This window comes from Peromyscus leucopus, chromosome X (assembly GCF_004664715.2).
Source record: "Peromyscus leucopus breed LL Stock chromosome X, UCI_PerLeu_2.1, whole genome shotgun sequence".
Lineage (NCBI taxonomy): Eukaryota > Metazoa > Chordata > Mammalia > Rodentia > Cricetidae > Peromyscus > Peromyscus leucopus.
In genome coordinates, this window is record NC_051083.1 from 2,898,731 (window position 1) to 2,916,626 (window position 17,896).

Here is a 17,896-nt window from a genome sequence, read left to right on the forward strand (position 1 = left end):
GGACCTGGAGAGAAGCTCTCCAGCTACAGATATTTCCCTGGTAGAATGCTTGCCTGGCATGCTCAATGTCCTGGGTTTGCTCCCTCCCTTCCTCCACCTCCTACTTCCAAACACAGAAATAGATAAAGATAGACAGACAGACAGACAGACACACACACACACACACACACACACCAAAAAATAAAATAAAAAAACCTTTCTAAGATAGTTCTAGCCAAGAAAGACTGTTTGCTTGCTTAAGTTTCAAGTAGTCCTTGAAATGGGCTTTAATTTTCCCTTAAGTCCTAAATCCAGCAGCTAGTCAAGTATAATACAGCAGCCATGGGCCACATTCCAGTCTATCCCTAAGGATGCATGTTTTAGAGTTCACCAGCCTTCAGAGATACAGCTCTGCCAACTGCCATAGGATCCACAAAGTACTAAGCAGAGATATCCAATCCAGCAGCAGCAGCAAGGACTAGTTTGGCTTCCTTTTGTCCAAGTGATATGTCCTGGCACACACTACAGCGTCGATGTCCCTTCATCTAAAGAATGAAGAAGGCAGAGGCAGGTGAAGGTCTTCAAACCTATCTGGTATGAATGTGTTGGAGGTAGACTTTAAAAAGTCTGTAGCCTACTGTCATGGTTGTTTCTAAAGCATTAGTAAACATTAGTGTTATCTTCATGACAATGAAAGTCTTTAACTACAGAGAAAGCTTAAATTTAAAGACAAGACACAGTGGCAAACCTTAAGAAACACGTTTGTACCCCAAGGAACAGAATGGTAACAGCAATAATTTGCACACCCTCAATGCTACTTATGATGGTGGTTGGACTATCTTAGCACTACTGACATGATGCTAGATCACTCTTTGTTGAGTAGGGATGCTCTAGGTGCTGCTGGATATTTTCCAGTATCTCTGTTCCTACCCATTAGATGCCATGAGTGCTCCAAAAATGTAACGTTCAGAAGGTTCTCCAGACATTGCCAAAAGTTCTTTATGGGACAGAATCACTGGGGTTGAGAATCAATGATCCATCAACACATCTCTCAGTGTCTTTTGAGTCCCCATGCTATTTGTTATACCATTCACTTCATAAGAGGAGTGTGATCATATTTGTGTGTGTGTGTGTGTGTGTGTGTGTGTGTAAGAGATAGATAGATAGATAAATAGATAGATAGATAGATATACCTCTATTTATGGATAAAATGCAATTCCATGTATAATATACACATAGACATAAAGGAGAGTAGGAGGAAAACAATTTTTCTGTTTCTTTTTGTTGTTGTTGCTGCTGCTGTTGTTTTGTTTTTTCGAGACAGGGTTTCTCTGTGTAGTTTTGATGCCTGTCCTGGATCTCGCTCTGTAGACCAGGCTGGCCTCGAACTCACAGAGATCGGCCTGGCTCTGCTTCCCAAGTCTTGGGATTAAAGGCGTGCGCCGCCATTGCCGCTGCCACCGCCACCACCCAGCACAATCTTTGTATTTCTTAAACATGGAATCATTTCATGGTTAAGCCCTATGGGAACATGGCACCAAAATATCCTGTAGAGCTAGGGAAACGGCTCAGTGGGGTGGAGTGCTTCTTGCCCAAGCATGAGAACCTAATGTGAATGTCCAGCACCCACACAAAAAGCCAGACATTGCCATGGACACTTGTGACTTCAGCTCTGGGCTGGGGGAAGACAGAAGTTCACTAGAGCTTGCCAGCCAGCTACAAGCACAGCTCCGGGTCCAGTGAGAGATCCTATCTCAGAGGAACAAGGAAGAGGGTGATGAAGCAGAATGCCTTATGCCCTCCTTTGACTCCCCCAGGCATGGGCGGGCACACTCACATATATGCACATATACCACACACACAGAGAATACGCACATATATACCACCATACACATGTACTGTAAATGTAACACCAATCTCAGAAATATAAATTTCACAATAATGTGTTCACAGAAGGGATTTCTTGGTATCTCTTACATTTCTCATTTATAAAATTGACACCTGAAAATTACACACATTTACAAGGAACTATGTGATGCTTCTCCAGTCTCCTCAAGGATTCTGTGATACATGTTATTCCTGGACTTACCAATCATCCATTTCCTTTTTAGGGGCAAATTTAACAGTGCACTATTTTCTACCCATTAAATGCAAATGTACATATCACTTAAAAATCATGAGTAAAGCACATGAACTTCAGGGAGGAACCCAACAATCACTTCCTGTTCATCTTCATCCCCACCTGGTTCTTCCTGTAGTCTTGCTGTGAGTGTCTTAAGACCCTGTAGCAGAGTCGGCAGATATGTCTGAAAGGAGCATGGCGCTGGTCCCCCAGCTCTTCCAGCCGAAGCATCGGCCCATCCCCACAGTCTGTGAAGGGGGCCTGTAACAGCTTGAAGATCTGTTTGTAAAAAGAAAAGAGTAGGCTGCCGTCACTGGGTGTTTTAAACTCTAACCCCCCCTCCAGGAAGGGACACACTTACAGGAGTAGCAGGATTATATGGAAAGGTTTCTCTACTCAAACTCATCAAGACACTTGAAACCTACATCTGTCAATCAGCTGGGCTGGGCGTCCACACATTCAACCTACCTAGACCTCATTGGTCCTCACACACATGGTGGAGCATCATTTAGCAGAGTGCAGGGAGGGGATTTTAGGTTGGAATCATATACCTTTATGATTTATGCCAGGAAGACAATCAAAACAGATTAGCACTGAACCCGGCACTAAAACTGAAGTTGTGAGGACTTGCTAAGCCAGGTTTTACAAACGTATACAGTCCAACTTTTGAACTCAGCTGTCTGTGCGTGCCCACGCAGGTAGAGGCTGACCGCAAACACTGAGCGGGCCTGCAACCCTAGAAGGAGATTCAATGGGTTTCATAACAGTTTGGAAACTGTCTGTCTGGTTTCATAAGACTATCCAATCCTTTTCCTGTAAGGCAGTGTAACCTTGGCCACACCAAGCATAAGTCTTCACGAACAGGATGCAATTAGCCAACTTGCTTGCGGATTAGGCTATAAAAACAGCCATCATCTCGTAAAACTTTTGGAGTGCTTTCTGAAGGCTGCTGGATTTGGTGCTTCCCTGATTACAATCCTAGTAAGACCAAAATGAGTGTAATTCTTTGCTATCAGCTAGATTGATTTGATCTCAGGGAACACTGACTAACAGTACAGATCATGGCCAAAGGAAACGTGTTCTCTCACTGGGAAAACATAAAACATAGTATCTACAGTACTTAAGTATTGTGAGGATTAAAACAGACAACAGCTGTAAAACTCTGAAGTACAGTGCCCTATGTAACTGACCAACACTGTTATAACCCCTCCCAGGATGGCTATTGTGGGACTGAACAAGGGCATTATGCCAGAATTCTAATCTGGGATTCAACATAGGAAAGAAACATCTGGATGTAATTTATTGTTGGACTTCAAACCTTGTTGAAATATGAATTTTGTCTATCACGCCCAACAGGAAGAAGGATTTCCACATGCCAGTTTTTCATGGAGAACTACGGGGCTTTGTAGCTAGTCTTTCTTCATTTTGGTCACCAGCACATTCCAAGGAAACACTAAGCAGTTCTCCTGCAGCTTCAGAGAAGTACAAGGTGTGTATTCAGTGTGCTTCTTCCTCTACCTGGATTTGTTATGCTCCCCCCTCGAGTTTGTCTGTTTATTTAACATTGCCAATACTCAGAATTGTTAAGGACCCTAGAAGCTCATGGTAAAGGCCTGGTCCCTGATGTAGCCATGTTGAGATGGGAGTCCTTTGGGAGGTGACTGGGTCATAAAGGCTCTGATTTAATTGAGTAGATTCAGCCACCAGCAGATTCACAGCTGAATGGGTTTCACAGAAGAGGCTTGGTCATAGAAGCAAGTTCTTCTTTGCTTCCTCCATGCAGAGGTGAGCAGCTTTGCCCCAGCACGTGCTCACCATGCACTGCACCAGAGGCCAAGAGTGACAGGGTTAGTGACCATGGACCAAAACTCCAGAAATTGGGAGCCACAATGGACCATTTCTTTATAAGATTATTTCCAAGTATTTTGTCACAGCAGCAGAAAGGTGACTCATACAAACCAAATGTCATCTAGGTATTTCTGTAAATTACTACTCCATGTTTATGGAAATACTTAGAAGTAATCACTACAGATGTCCATAAGAGTTATTATAGGTCTTCGAGGCTTGTCAAAAACTGCAAATTCCCTAAACCTATGAAGTAACCATAAGGAACTATGGCACATTATATTATTTTTGAAGAACATAAAGGTGTCACCCGAACACTTCTTAGGGTATCTAACAGGTGAACACTCACATGGCTCATGTTCAGCAAGCATGGTACCTAGCAACTGGACTGGGGTAGTGAGCCATGAGAAGACATGAAAAGCCTTTCATATCTGAAAAGGCTACAAGCCACGTAACTCCAACTCGACGGCAGCCTGAACAGGGCAAAGCATGATCAATTGAAGAGGGGTGGTTGCAAAGGATAAAGGAGGAACAGTAGATGAATAGGTGGAGCAGAACACTTGGGGGGCAATGAAAATATTCTCTGGATTTTTAGGGCATCGATACTGTGATAGTGCACACATACCAGTTTTTATCTGTCAAAAAACCAAATCATGTACAACAAAAAGAGAGAACCATAAACTATGGACCTTGAGTAACAGTGATGTATCAATCAATCTATGTTCATTGACTGCGATAAATGCTCTATTCTGCTGCAGGATACTGACACTGTGGCAGGGGACACAGGAGGACACTCTCTTGCCACTTAAATTGGCTATGGACTTAAAACTACTCTAAGAAAGCAATGTTTTTTAAACAAACAATAATGCATAGTATACATCTTCTGGCTGAGAGTCATCCATGTCTCTTTGTATGAGCAGAGATCCCATGGGCTTCTCACAAGGCTAACCCGAAGTATATCAAGGCTCACTGACCTGCTTGAGAATATTTTGTTCCCTCATCAGCTTCTGCCGCTCTCTGTTGGGCTTGGAGAAGACTACTTCAAGCACGTCTTGGCCAGAGTTAGTTCCACCCGTGACAAAGTAAACCAAGTCTTCCAGCAGCTTAGTGACAGACCTGAGGAAAGCAGAGCTTGCTAAAGACAGTGTTCAAACTTCTGCAGGCTAAAAGCTTTTTCTAGAAAGGCTCAAGCTTCATGAACAAGGTAGACAGAAGAGCACCATTTAAATCACAGCTGAGACCAAGTGAGCTACATAACATGACTCTAAAACAAAACACGACACAGGGGAATATAAATACCCATTTCTGAGAATCATAATTGAGGCTGCCCATGAAAGCTCAGGCTTGCCACTCTCACACACAGCTCTTCAGAGTCCTGATCTTTTTGCTCCCCAAGGGCTTTGTAAGTCTAGCCACAGACAAGGACTGCTGTGCCAGCACCTACAGGAGGCCCTCACCTTCTTTCGTTCTGGGTGATGGTGCCCTTTTCCAATTTCCCAGCAATGGAGCCCAGCACCTTGCTGGCATCATTGGCAAAGTCCAAGTCCCGAACCTCAGCAGGAGAAACAGGAACTATGGCGAATGCTTCCTTGTCCTCCTTCAGAGGAGAGGTACCGATCTGAAAGTCAAGGGAGTTGTTGTAGGATAATCTTGATTGGGAAAGTAAGACGTTAATCAAACACTTTGTTTACAGGATATTGGGCAATCCAAAGAACTTGGAGTTCTCTTGGCATCAGTATCAATTAGACATAGGAAACTTCTTGAAGGATGTTCTCCAAATAGTTCTGTGGGGACTGGTGAGGTAGTAAGGAAGGCTATTATATTTTTAAACATTTTTTTTTACATTTGCATTGTGTATGTTCACTGTGCATGGTACTTCTGTGTGAATATACACTGTGTGGTGAGAAAGGAAAAGAGCAGAAGAATATGAACGTGAATACATCCAAAAGGAACAACTGTAATTTTATAGCTTCTTTATCACAGGGAAGATGTAAGGTTCTTATGATTAAGTAACATTTTATTAATAGAGAAAAAGTAAATATGGAAAATGGCAATTCTTGACTCTACAGAACATAGAGACTGCACCATCCTTACAATTTTTCTATGAACCTCAACACACCCACAGGAGAAAAAAGAATTCCAAAAAGAAAAATCCCATGTGTATCCATGCTATATAAGCCTAGTGACAGGAGAAAAGGAGGGATGGGAAATAGGGGTGGGGAAGTCTCTCTTAGATACATAAAGAATGCACATTCAATCACATATACTCTGAGGGGGAAAATACTCAAGATGCGGGGGGGGGGGGGGGGGGGTCAACCAGATACCAGTGTATTTCAAGGCACAAGCAAACACTCCCATAGCCAAAATCATGCTAGACGTGAAATGCAGAGAATTACTCAACATTAATGGAATAAAATAAAGGCCTGTTTATTTTCACAGCCCTGACTGAGCTTGCTTCACCCAGATCCCTTGGAATAAAGTTTCTCATCACATCAAGTTTGGTCATGACTAGACTCTTACCAAAGCTAGAAGAAACACAACAACAGGGAAATTCTCCAAAGTTCCCTATCCCCCATCTGCCGTCAAAGGAACCGTTTCATCAGAGCAGGAGACCACAGGAGTCAGCCAAGTCCGGGACTTACCTTCAGCATCACAGGTTTCTCTTCCTCCTTGTCAATGGGAATGTTTGTGCTGTGAACCCAGGTGTTTGTGCACAGGTGTCTGAGACGGACATAGGAGTTCCTAAAGGGAAGCAATGAGAAACCTCAGACACAGGGACATTTGAGTTCCTCTATAGCCACTGGTCAACACACATTCTGTCAAAAGAGAGTGCGCTACCAAAAGAGTTCTCTGCTAGAGACAGTGGACAGAATATCCTTAGGAATCGGTGATTCCTGTCACCAATGTGTTTACAATAAAGAGTACTTCATAATGACTCTAAGGTTTTTGAAATATGTGATATTTCTAAAAGATACCCTGTAAATAAATACTACAAACGGTATGAGACAGAGCCACGGAACGGGGTATATGCTACTGAGTGAGTATTAGTACTTGTCACAACAGTTAATAACCAACTTTCAAAAGGGTCAATAAAGCAAAAAAAAAAAAATGAAATCATAAAATTGCTAGAAGAAAAGATGAGTAAATATTTACTTATCCTGTGGGGCAGAGAGAGCTTCCTGAAGCTCTGTAATGAAGTACGAAGTGTAATTTTTTTTTTTTTTTTGAGACAGGATTTCTCTATGTAACAGTCCTGGCTGTCCTGGAACTCGCTTTGTAAACCAGGTTGTCCTAGACCTCCCTTCTGTAGACCAGGCTGGCCTCTAACTCACTGAGATCTGCCTGGCTCTGCCCCCCAAGTGCTGGGATTAAAGGCGTGCGCCACCACAGCCTAACAAAGTCTAAAATTTTAAAACAAAAAGAAGGTAAATTTGATTATATGGTCAAAAATTTTAATCTTTTGTAGAGAAAGTGTGTGTGAGGATGAGGGTGTGTGTGTGTGTGTGTGTGTGTGTGTGTGTGTGTGTGCGCGCGCGCGCGCGCATGGTTATTATGAACAAAGCTAAAAAATCAAAAGAACACACAAACTTTAAAAAGTTACTGATTCATACACACAACGAATTCCTACAAATCAGTAAGAAACATGATTAATTAAAATGCAACAAAGACATGGACAATACTTTAATGATAAAATATAAGTTGTCAATAAACATTCAACTTAGTATGTAATTAATATAGAACAAACTTCTAATTTGGTTCTATCACATATTTAGGATCCCAAAGGTTGTAAACAGCTAGTACTTAGAAGAACATAGGAAAATGAATTCTCCTAAGCTTTTATGGTAGGTGTTTTCTTTTAGTGACAGGATGGCTCAAGGACCTTGACATTCTAGACACAAGTTATACCACTGCACTGCACTCAAAGCCCCATGCACTGGGGTCTGATGTAGTTGGGATAACATGATAAATGAAATACAAACACATGAACACATGAACATAAATATCTTCTTTTATTTACAAACTCCAATTTTAGATTTTTCCAGAAGGAAAAATAGCACAGGTGCACTATGTGTTACAAAGATGTGCAGTCAAGTGTTATTTCGGAGACTAAAAACTGTACCATCTAATGGTCACAAGACTTAGTCCATTACAGTATACATAATGCCAGTTTCTTAAAATGATAACAGATGATAATCACTTACTTGAAAACATATCCACAGTACAGAATTCCATTAAGATCAACTCAAAGTAGCTCACAGTTCCATGTATGACAAATCACATGTTACATCTGTGCCCAGAAACCTGTTAGAACCTACATGAACTCAGGATCTTAAGTGCAGCTAATTCCCTCTGAGGAGTTGAATTATATATACTTGCTACTTGCTTATTACTTTTTCTCTACCTGATAAATATCATCTTATGGTTATTTCTTTATATGGTGAACGAGCATCATGTTTAAGACATTTTTCACCTCTGCTTCACTTCTGAAATAGTAGAAAACAATGGAAGGAATGTCACCCTTCAAGACAGGATAAGAGCACACCAAGCCAGCAGAAGCAACAGGAAAAAGCACAGTTAGGAGACAGTTGGGGAGGACTCAGAAACATGAAAGATCCTGTTACAGAAAACTGAGATGACGTTGGACTGGAACTTTCAACACTGGCAGGCCAGAGGCTGATCACGTAAAGCGGAAGTCATTCAAAGAAAGAGTAATTTCGGACCAAGGCATGGCACATTCATGGAAGAGACCAAGCTAGACATGCACCTTCAGTAGACCTTGGTTTCCTTTGCTGTAATTGTCCTGAACATTTCAAGGTCAGAAGAGGGAAACCCTTGTGTTATTTACTTTCACTAGCATGAACTAGACAATATGGACAAGATATTAAAGAGGGACATTTGCACTTTTTTCATTCTGAGTGAGTTTGGTTCATTTTCTGTATTTTCAGCGTGTAACCAAAGCTTGGAGCATACTTTTAGTTGGATAATTAATTTATTCCACAGATTCCTACAACAAATAATCCTAATCCTTAAATCAAAAGTCATGTTGTTGGGACAAGTACACAAGAGTCACACAAGTAGACATCCTTCCAATGCTCTTTAAAAATATTTAACTTATGCATAGTGCAATTTTATTATCTGGTTCAATATATCCAGGATTGGTCATTATCCCTCTTATTTGGCTCTGAAGTACATTTTATCCACTGACTATTACAAAAGATGCATTTGCTGATACCACTGTGCACATGTTGAACTTTCTATACTGCAATCTGTAATAAGAAAAATACAGCACAATTTTAAAATGACTTATAGGTTAGCACACACAGTCATGGATGGCGTCTTAATACTCTGTGCTCATGTGTTTGGTTTGGTTCTCATGTGTTCCTCCAACTGCCTTCCTCCACAGCAGAGTTTTAATATACAGAGAAAGGAATGGGTTACTCCCAAGGTCACTTAGATTCCATGTGATCAATGGATAAGAGGCCCTATTCTCTTCTGGCTCTGAGGATGCCAGCCAAGATCGAGAATGAAGAAAAAATGTCAAGGCAAAGATCCAGCAAGATCATAAATGAACACACTGGTAGACCATGCCAGAGCTATTAACCCCCAAGGCTGAATGTAAGTCCTTGCCTCGTTTCTGAGCTTAGAATCAGTCAGAGGACACCTCCTCGCAAAGAAAGTTGACCAAGAAGCACTAATGAAGGCACAGAACACAGAAGAGGGGCTCCACCCAGTCAACACGACTTAGGCAGCTGACTAGAAACTTAAACTTTTCTTCTCCTGGGATTATGGGGATTTCCAAGGCACTGGGGAATATGGGCCAATGAGTTCCTGGTTCCCTCTTTGCCAAGGAATGCAATAAAGAAGGTTCTCATGGACAGTGTGATATGTTACATCGCATCTTTCAGCTCTTCACTAGTCCGACAATGTCTGTGCACAGGCTATCAATGTTACTTCCTTGTTTTCTGACATCCCAAGAAAAATGCACTTATCTTCAGAACTGCGAAAATGGAAAATCATTTAAGCTGCAATGTTTTTGAGTTCTGCAGACTAGCACCTATTTACATAATAGACAGTCAAGGAAAAAGGAAGCTTTTAAAATGCAATATATCCTACCTCAAAATGTGTTTTAAAAAATTTCAAAATGAATAAAAAAAAAACCTAAGGGTAAACAATGAAAATGAATAAAACCTTGAAGAAAATATCACTACAAAATTTTATGGTCATAGTTTTTTTTTAGGTAAGAAGCCAAAAGCAGAATCAAATAAATTGAACCTGTTCAAGACACCATCAAAAACTAGAAAAATAGCATGCAAGAAGACATTTGCTTATCAGAGATCAGATGTTTATATCTAGAAAACACAACTCAATAATTAAAGGATGTATAACTAGTAAAAATGACAAAGAATATGAGAAGATATGAACCTAAAAAGACAATCAACATGTTTGATCATCAGAGAAATGTAAATCCAATCCTCAATGAGATCTCACTTCACATTAATTAGATAACTCAAAAAAAAAATAGTGACAAATATTGGTGAAAACTGGAATCCTCACATACTTGCTTGATGGGAATAGAAGTAGTGTGTCTACTTTGAGAGACAACCTGTCAGCTCCTCAAAGGTTAAACACAAGATTACCTCATGGTGCAGCAACTCTGCTTCTAGATATGGACTCAAGAGAAATATGAGATCACAAAAATATGTAAGCAAACATTCATGAAGATATCAGTCATATACAAGCCAGAGTACAAACAACTAAATAGTCACCAGGTAATAAATGAGGGCCTACAATATAAAGTATATATCACCCATAAAATAGATAATAAGACCAAAACAGAAAGACCAAAATAGATAATAAGACCAAAATAATAAATAAGACCAAATGGGAACAGGAGAGGGAGGGAGATGGGAAAGAGGAAGGGATAGTAGTGGACTATAACTAAAACTGAAGATCTATGAAAAAGCCTTTTGGAAACCTGTCAGTCAGTAAGCTCATTTTGAAATCCAACTAAAAAAAAAAATAGTTTGAATAGAATTATCCTGCACAAGAGGAGAATGTTGCTTCCAGAATCCTTGGGCTATTAAATAAACATTGCAATACAAGGCATGGGCTACTTCCCTGTGAAGTATTGGTAAAGAAAAGTCCCAGCGCTCTCTAAAGTAACACAAGTTATTGCCATTGCCCTTGGTTACCCATGACAACCACATGGCAAGAGCTTATTGTTGCCAGAGGGTGGTGGCGCATGCCTTTAATCACAGCACTCGGGAGGCAGAGCCAGGCAGATCTCTGTGAGTTCGAGGCCAGCCTGGTCTACAGAGCAAGATCTGGGACAGGCACCAAAACTACACAGGGACAGGCACCAAAACTACACAGAGAAACCCTGTCTCAAACCCCCCCACCTCCAAAAAAGAACTTATTGCTAAAGATACTACATGATCTGGCTTCAGGATACAGGGAACTCAATCTCAACCCTACCAGGAGACAGTCTCCCTGCTAGCCACTTTCATGGTGACAGAAGGAACTTACCGTACAGGCTGCTAAGGGAGGAAAAGGTCTTACCCACTGCTGGACCCTTCATGTTACAGTACCAACCTGCCAGGCATGATATGCCCACTTGTGCAAAACTGGCACAATATTCACAATTGTTATGGGTTAACTAACCAACTTCTGATTGGATTTGAGGTCCACTCCACAGAAAAAAAATTCATGCCTTGTACTGTAACCCAGGTCAAAAGCTCATGCATGGTGAAGGCTGTCATAGGCCCTGGAGCAAAATCTGCTATTGCTATTCCACTACATGGTCATGTGGTCAACATGCCTTCTAAATATTCATGCTTATACCCAGAGACCTACAATAGATGAACGTTGCTCTCAACTTTGATCAGAGAAGCTTTTTTTTTGTGGTGGACAGAAGTCAATGGAAGAAGGCCTAAGTGGTCAGAATGCTGAGAATGAGAGACCGAATGTTCAGCCCTAAGTGGGAAGTCTGTAATTAATCCTACCACTACCAGGGCTCAGGGAATATCATAGGAGAGGAAGCAGCAAAAGAGCATACGGGCTGGAGAATCCGAAGGAGTGCTATAAAATGCAAACTTCTAGATATGGCATGTTCATTACAAGCATGAACTCGGGCATCAGTGGTAACCCACACATGATTTATTCCAAAGGTAACTAAAATAACAGGTTTTAGACCTAGAAGAAAGCTGTGCACACCTGTGGAGTTTTCCAGATAGATATCTCTAGCCTCCCTCAGATTCTCAAGTGGGGAACAAGCTAGCAGAGTTTAGTAACGAGCAAATCTGACTTGAGAGCCAAAGAAGGCCCTACCACCTTGTAAGGTTCTCTATGGGACTGCCTTACACTTCGCCCTCTTAGAAGGCACAAGAATTGCAACAAGCACAAGTCAAGGATCCTAAATTCTGACAGCAATCACACGAGGGTGATGTTCTAGCTTCCTAGCCTTCCACATGCAGGAAAGGGGCAAAGCAGACACAATGAAACACAAAGGCACACACAGTGAGGGGATTCATGAAAACCCAATACACACAGTGAGACATCGGCCACTCAATGCACAGCTGAAGAGGGAGACGTAATGTCCAGACACTCTGTCTCAGTCATTTACCAATATGGGTTCTGCTACAGGACTCTAACTTGTGATACTTCACTTAAACTCTGAATCCCAATGTCTTTCTATAAAGGATGGATAATACCTAGCTCACAGGACTTCAGACATGATAAAATTATAAATTATGTATGGTATCTACTTAGCACTGTGCTTCATGTACTTGGAAAACAATGGATGGTATAGTCATGAATAATATTGTTGTTGACTTTGTTAAGAACAGACTTTTGACAAGGTGTGTTTGTGCATACTTTTAATCCCAGTACTTGGGAGGCAGAGGCAGGAAGATCTATATGAGTTCCAGGCCAGCCAAGGAAACATTGTGGGACTCTGCCTCAAAATAAATAAGTGATAGATAGACAGACAGGCAGACAGACAGACAGACGGCTTTGGGGGCCAATTAGGTAGGTGGATCAATGCATAAAGCACATACAGCACAAGAATGTAACTCTGAGAAGGTTGGAGCCATATCTCAGTGGTTAAGAACTCCACCTGGCTTTGGTTCCCAGCACCCATGTGGTGGCTCACAACTGTCTGTAAATTCTATGGGTACCAGGCATGCACATAATATACAGATATTCATGCAGGCAAAAAAAAATCATACACATAAAATTAAAATAAACAACTCTAAAATAATTTTAAAGAAAAAGAATGTCATCTGAGTTTGATCCCTGCAACCTACAGAAAGGTTGTCCTCTGATCTCCATACTCACACAGTACATGCACACCCATATACACATCATGCATATATACACAATACTAAAAATTGTTCAAAGTTTGGCTCTTCTATTTACAATATGAAAATGCATTCTTAGGCAACAAAATAGTTAACTTGAATAAAATACACAAAAAACACAGATCTAACTTTTCAATATTTTAAATAAACTTACTATGCACAGTGATTTTTAAAAATTTCTTTTCAATTATTTATCCAGTTAACTAAGAGATTATCTAGGTTTGGGGAAGGAGAAAAAGATATTAAAATACTAAGTTGCCTGAGGTATGTATTAATAACCTAAACAGCACTTTTAAATTTGTGTGTGTGCGTGTGTGTTTAGTGTGTACAGTATGTGTGCCTGCATGAGTGTAGATGTCAAAGGACAACCTTGGATGTCAATTCTCACCTTCCACACCTTGCTTGAGACAGTCTCTTGCTCTCCACTGATACACCAGGCTACCAGCTCATAAGCTTCCAGGCACTCTCCTGTCTCTACCTCCCATCTTGTTAGAAAAGCACTGGGATTACAGATGCAGGTTGCTGCTTCAGCTTTACTGCAGTTCTAGGAACTCAAACTCAGGCCTTTAGCTTGGATGCCAAGCATGTTATCCCCTGGGCCATCTCCCCAGCCCCTAGACAGTACTTTTACGCAAAAAGTGTTGTGTGTATGTGTATGTGCACTTGCAGGAGTTTATGTGCCCACACAGGCTAGAAGATCCCATAAAACTGGAGTTACAGGCAGCTGTGAGCCACCAGGGATGTGAGCCACCAGGTATGTGCTGGAACCAAACCTGGGTCCTTTGTGCTCTTAATCCATGAGCCAGCTATCCAGGCTCATAAATACAGTACTTATTGTCCACCCACCAAGAACTTACCATTGATGAGTCATACATAACTCAATGTCATGTAGGAACCAGCTTCACCGATTCCTTCAAAAGTGCTTCAAGAAAAGACCATGATGCTTTGCGTTCCAAGAAACACATCCAGGCCATCAAGACCAGCCCTGATTTGTCTTGGAATAAGAAATTTTAAAATCATACCTTGGGACAAGGCTGTCACCTCCACGAAGAGTTGTGGGGTCTAGCTCAAAGATGGAGGAGATGTCATTGCCTTCGGGCACAGAGACCAAAGAGTATACCATTTTTTCTTGGGCATTTCTCAACCTGCTCCTAGATGCGTCCTGGTCAGGGTCCACCTGAGAACAAAAGGTAGCAGGTGAGGAGCTCTGAAGGTAAAAACCTCACCACCATCATTCCACAGTCCACAGGAAGAAAAGAGAAACAAGAGTATCAGCGGTTGGCAGGAGAAGGACCACAGACAGTCTCAGAGTAGCTCTTCAAGATAACCATCGGCCACTTGACCCAACACTATTTATTCTCAACTTCTTTGTGTTGTCACTCAACATGTTCAAACGCTGTAAAGGGACAATGGCAGATGACTAGGGAAAGAGCTATTGGGAACAAAGACCTTCACTCCATCCATGTGCAACAGCTGGGGAGCAGAGATGCACTTGACGTAAACTTGACCTGTGAAACTAGTTATTTGTGATGGTACTAATCTACAGAAATGGTTGTCTACCAAAAATATAACATGAGTATTTCCTAGAAGAAGAAATAAAATAAACCGGACTCCAAGTGTCCCTGAGTAATATTCCAGCACAGTTTGACAAGTCACTCTAGCCCTGAAGAACACACTGGTCATTGATTAAGAATGCTGATGATAACGCAAAGGACCGCTAATGCTACAGTGGGATTTGGTTGAAATGAAAGAAAATCCTTCACAGTAAAACCTGATGAACAATGATGAAGGTATTTTGAGCAACACTAAGGACACATTCTCATCTCCAAAGCAAAGTCCATGTGCCAGAGATGTTAGCCAGTGCGCTTAGCCTGAATGCCTGCTCCAATGGGCTCTGCAATCGCTTTCAGCTCGGTGACCTCACATGCAATTCTTTTCAATGCCTGACATCCCTAGTGTGACCACATGCCCTGCATCTGCTGGGAAAACATGATTTCCTCATCCCTGGCTTGCTTCTCTCTGGCTGAAACATCACCTCCTTCCCTTACATAGAAGAAGACAACACCAGGAATACTCAGCAATCGAGAACAGGAAGTCAAGTCAAAGGAAAAGGAAAGAACGTGAGAAAACTCAGCTCCACAAGGCTGAGATCTACCTTCTGTTCTCATCCATCCATCCATCCATCCATCCATCAGTAAATGAAAGTTCTTTTAGTCTTATATAGATCTGTAACATCAGCTAACGGGGCTACTGGAGAGGCTGGGGGTTGGGTGGGGTTGTGGTGGTACTTGATCCCAGCGGTTCAAAACTAGCCTCAACAACATAGTAAGACCCTGTCTCAAAAAACAAACCACAAATAAACATCCAATTAAGAAGTTCTCTTAATACCCTATATATAAACAAATCTTAGGCCTTTTATTCTCGCTATGCTAAAGGAACATCTGGAGCAAGACCACTCTGTCCCTTTGGTTCTGGAGAGAAAACTTGGACATCTGTTCTCTCCTAACTCTTGTCCCCTGAAGTGTTCACAAAGTCTGAACCAGCTATGACTCAGGGCTTGGTTACAGGCAGTGACAGTTCAGAGGCAGCAGCAGATCTAGAGGAAAACTGTGGCTTCAATAACGCTGTCTCTCTCTAGCCAAGGAACCCAGAAGCAGAGTCCTCGGTGCACAGTCGGCATACGCCACCTAGTGGGTAGAGAGGCACACATGCAAGGGGGAGCAGAGAAACCAGCCTCAGGTTGGCCTTTTACCCTCTCTCTGGGACCAGGCAAATAACCACTGATTTTAGAAGCACCTAACTCGGATAGTTAGGTCTAACGTTTCACTGATGCCAACCTCCAGGAAAACCAAGAGCAGGTGAGAAAAGGGTATTTTTACATGGGCTTATCTGACTCTAGACTCCCCATTCTCACTCCCAAGCTAAAGATGCAATGAAGGAAGCAGGGCCCTCTCAAAGCTAATACTTGCCTACGGAAACCCATGCTGTGTGCTTCCAGCCTCTTGGGTGCAAGTAAAACCCTCTCTACACACCCATCCTCCAGGTGCAGACCAAGTCCCAGCAACTGCGGGACCATCAGAGCAATGCCACCTTGATCTACATTCAGCCTGCTGGTGTAATAATGGCATGGGGAAGTGCGAGACTCAGAAAGACCCCGAGATACGTCATGTTAGGACCACTCACCAAGGCCTTTCCTAACTCTTGTGACATCAAGATGACCTGCTGGATATGAGCACACTGAAGTCCCTACTGATGTCCTGCAACCTGAAAATATTGCTTGTTTAGAGAAGGAAAGTGAGGCTTAGGGAAGGAAAGTTTAAAAAAAAAAAAGCTTGTCAGTGATCAGGCTGGTACTTAAATGAAGGTCTTTCTTTCTTCCCTCCTTCCTGGGCTTGTGATCTCAGCACTTTATCTTACTTTGAGAATTATTGTCTTCCTTCCAACACAGAACCCGAAGGAGCAGTGTCATCCGCATAGCACCAATGGTTCACCAGGACATCTTCTTCCCCTCAAATGAGCCACAGCTTGATATTCAAGCCAAGGGCCAGACTCCCTTGGTGATACCTCAGCTGGCAGCACTGAGACCACACACGGCAGTTTCCTCTCTCAAATAAAGAATGTCCAAGAATAAGAAATGTCAAACAGGAAGATAAAGATAGGGCAAGGGTTCAGACTGGCAGGGAACTGGAATAGGTCTGTTTTCCAAGCCGGATGAGCTGTGGAAGACAAGCCTTCCAAATGCTTGTAGAAGTAAAGGTGACAGAAAGGCCAAGGGAAGGAGATGAGGCCCAGGTACTCGGTGGGACACAGTGAGAGGAGATGGCCCTAGTAAACCTACGTAGTCACAGTCAGAAGTCCTTAGCCATGATGGCCCAGTTTCTTTCAACGCCAACCTTCTACCCCAACATAACTGGAAGGTTAACCATTTAACACAGGATTCACGCACCTTCGTTTTTAGTTATCTCCATCTCACTTCCCCTCTTTGATGTGCCATTTCAAATTTTAATAGAAAAGCAAGTACCCTCAAGACTATCTACTATACCAACCTCTGAGAACAGCACATGCACTCACGGATCAACAGACAGCAACCGTCTGGCATTTTGTTTGGTCTGCATTCAGCACAATCAAGCACTCCACAAACAGAACCATTTTGTGGATGTTCTTATGTCCATGAAACACGACCACTGCCTTCTTCAGCCCCTACCCAGGTACACTTGTACCCCAAGCATACACAGGTCAATATTAATTGGTCAGGATTTCTTGAAAGCTAAATCCATTTTGAACTGAAATTCCAAATCACGTCAGAACCTAAAGCCCATTTCTGACTTTGTGAAAAGCAAGGTTAGAGGTCCACCTGACTGTCCCATCTGAGGACATGCATACAAGGTCTCGCATCATGTGTTAACTCTGAAGTTGAAAGGATACTATTCACTACCACTTCAAAATCTAGATGAGTCACAGGTCAAGGTCAACAGCATTAAGGCAACTGTTTGTAAGAGGCCAAGTTTCACAAGGACCAAGGCCATTTCTCCCACCCAGAAATATTCCAAGAGATACTATGCACTTCTCCAGCTTCGAGTAGACTCTTGAC

General features: G+C 42.0%; 1 protein-coding gene across 13 annotated transcripts in view; it reads right to left on the minus strand.

The window, feature by feature from the left end:
* Positions 1-17,896, minus strand: part of Itpr1 (inositol 1,4,5-trisphosphate receptor type 1) — a 343,325-nt gene that overhangs the window by 173,560 nt on the left and 151,869 nt on the right. For all 13 annotated transcript variants that reach the window (XM_028867566.2, XM_028867579.2, XM_028867576.2 and 10 more), the window contains 5 exons: positions 14,328-14,482; positions 6,589-6,688; positions 5,404-5,564; positions 4,921-5,062; positions 2,222-2,380 (listed from right to left, as the gene is read on the minus strand). In XM_028867566.2, the coding sequence (XP_028723399.1) occupies positions 2,222-2,380; positions 4,921-5,062; positions 5,404-5,564; positions 6,589-6,688; positions 14,328-14,482 (717 nt within the window). The remainder of the gene's footprint in view (positions 1-2,221; positions 2,381-4,920; positions 5,063-5,403; positions 5,565-6,588; positions 6,689-14,327; positions 14,483-17,896) is intronic.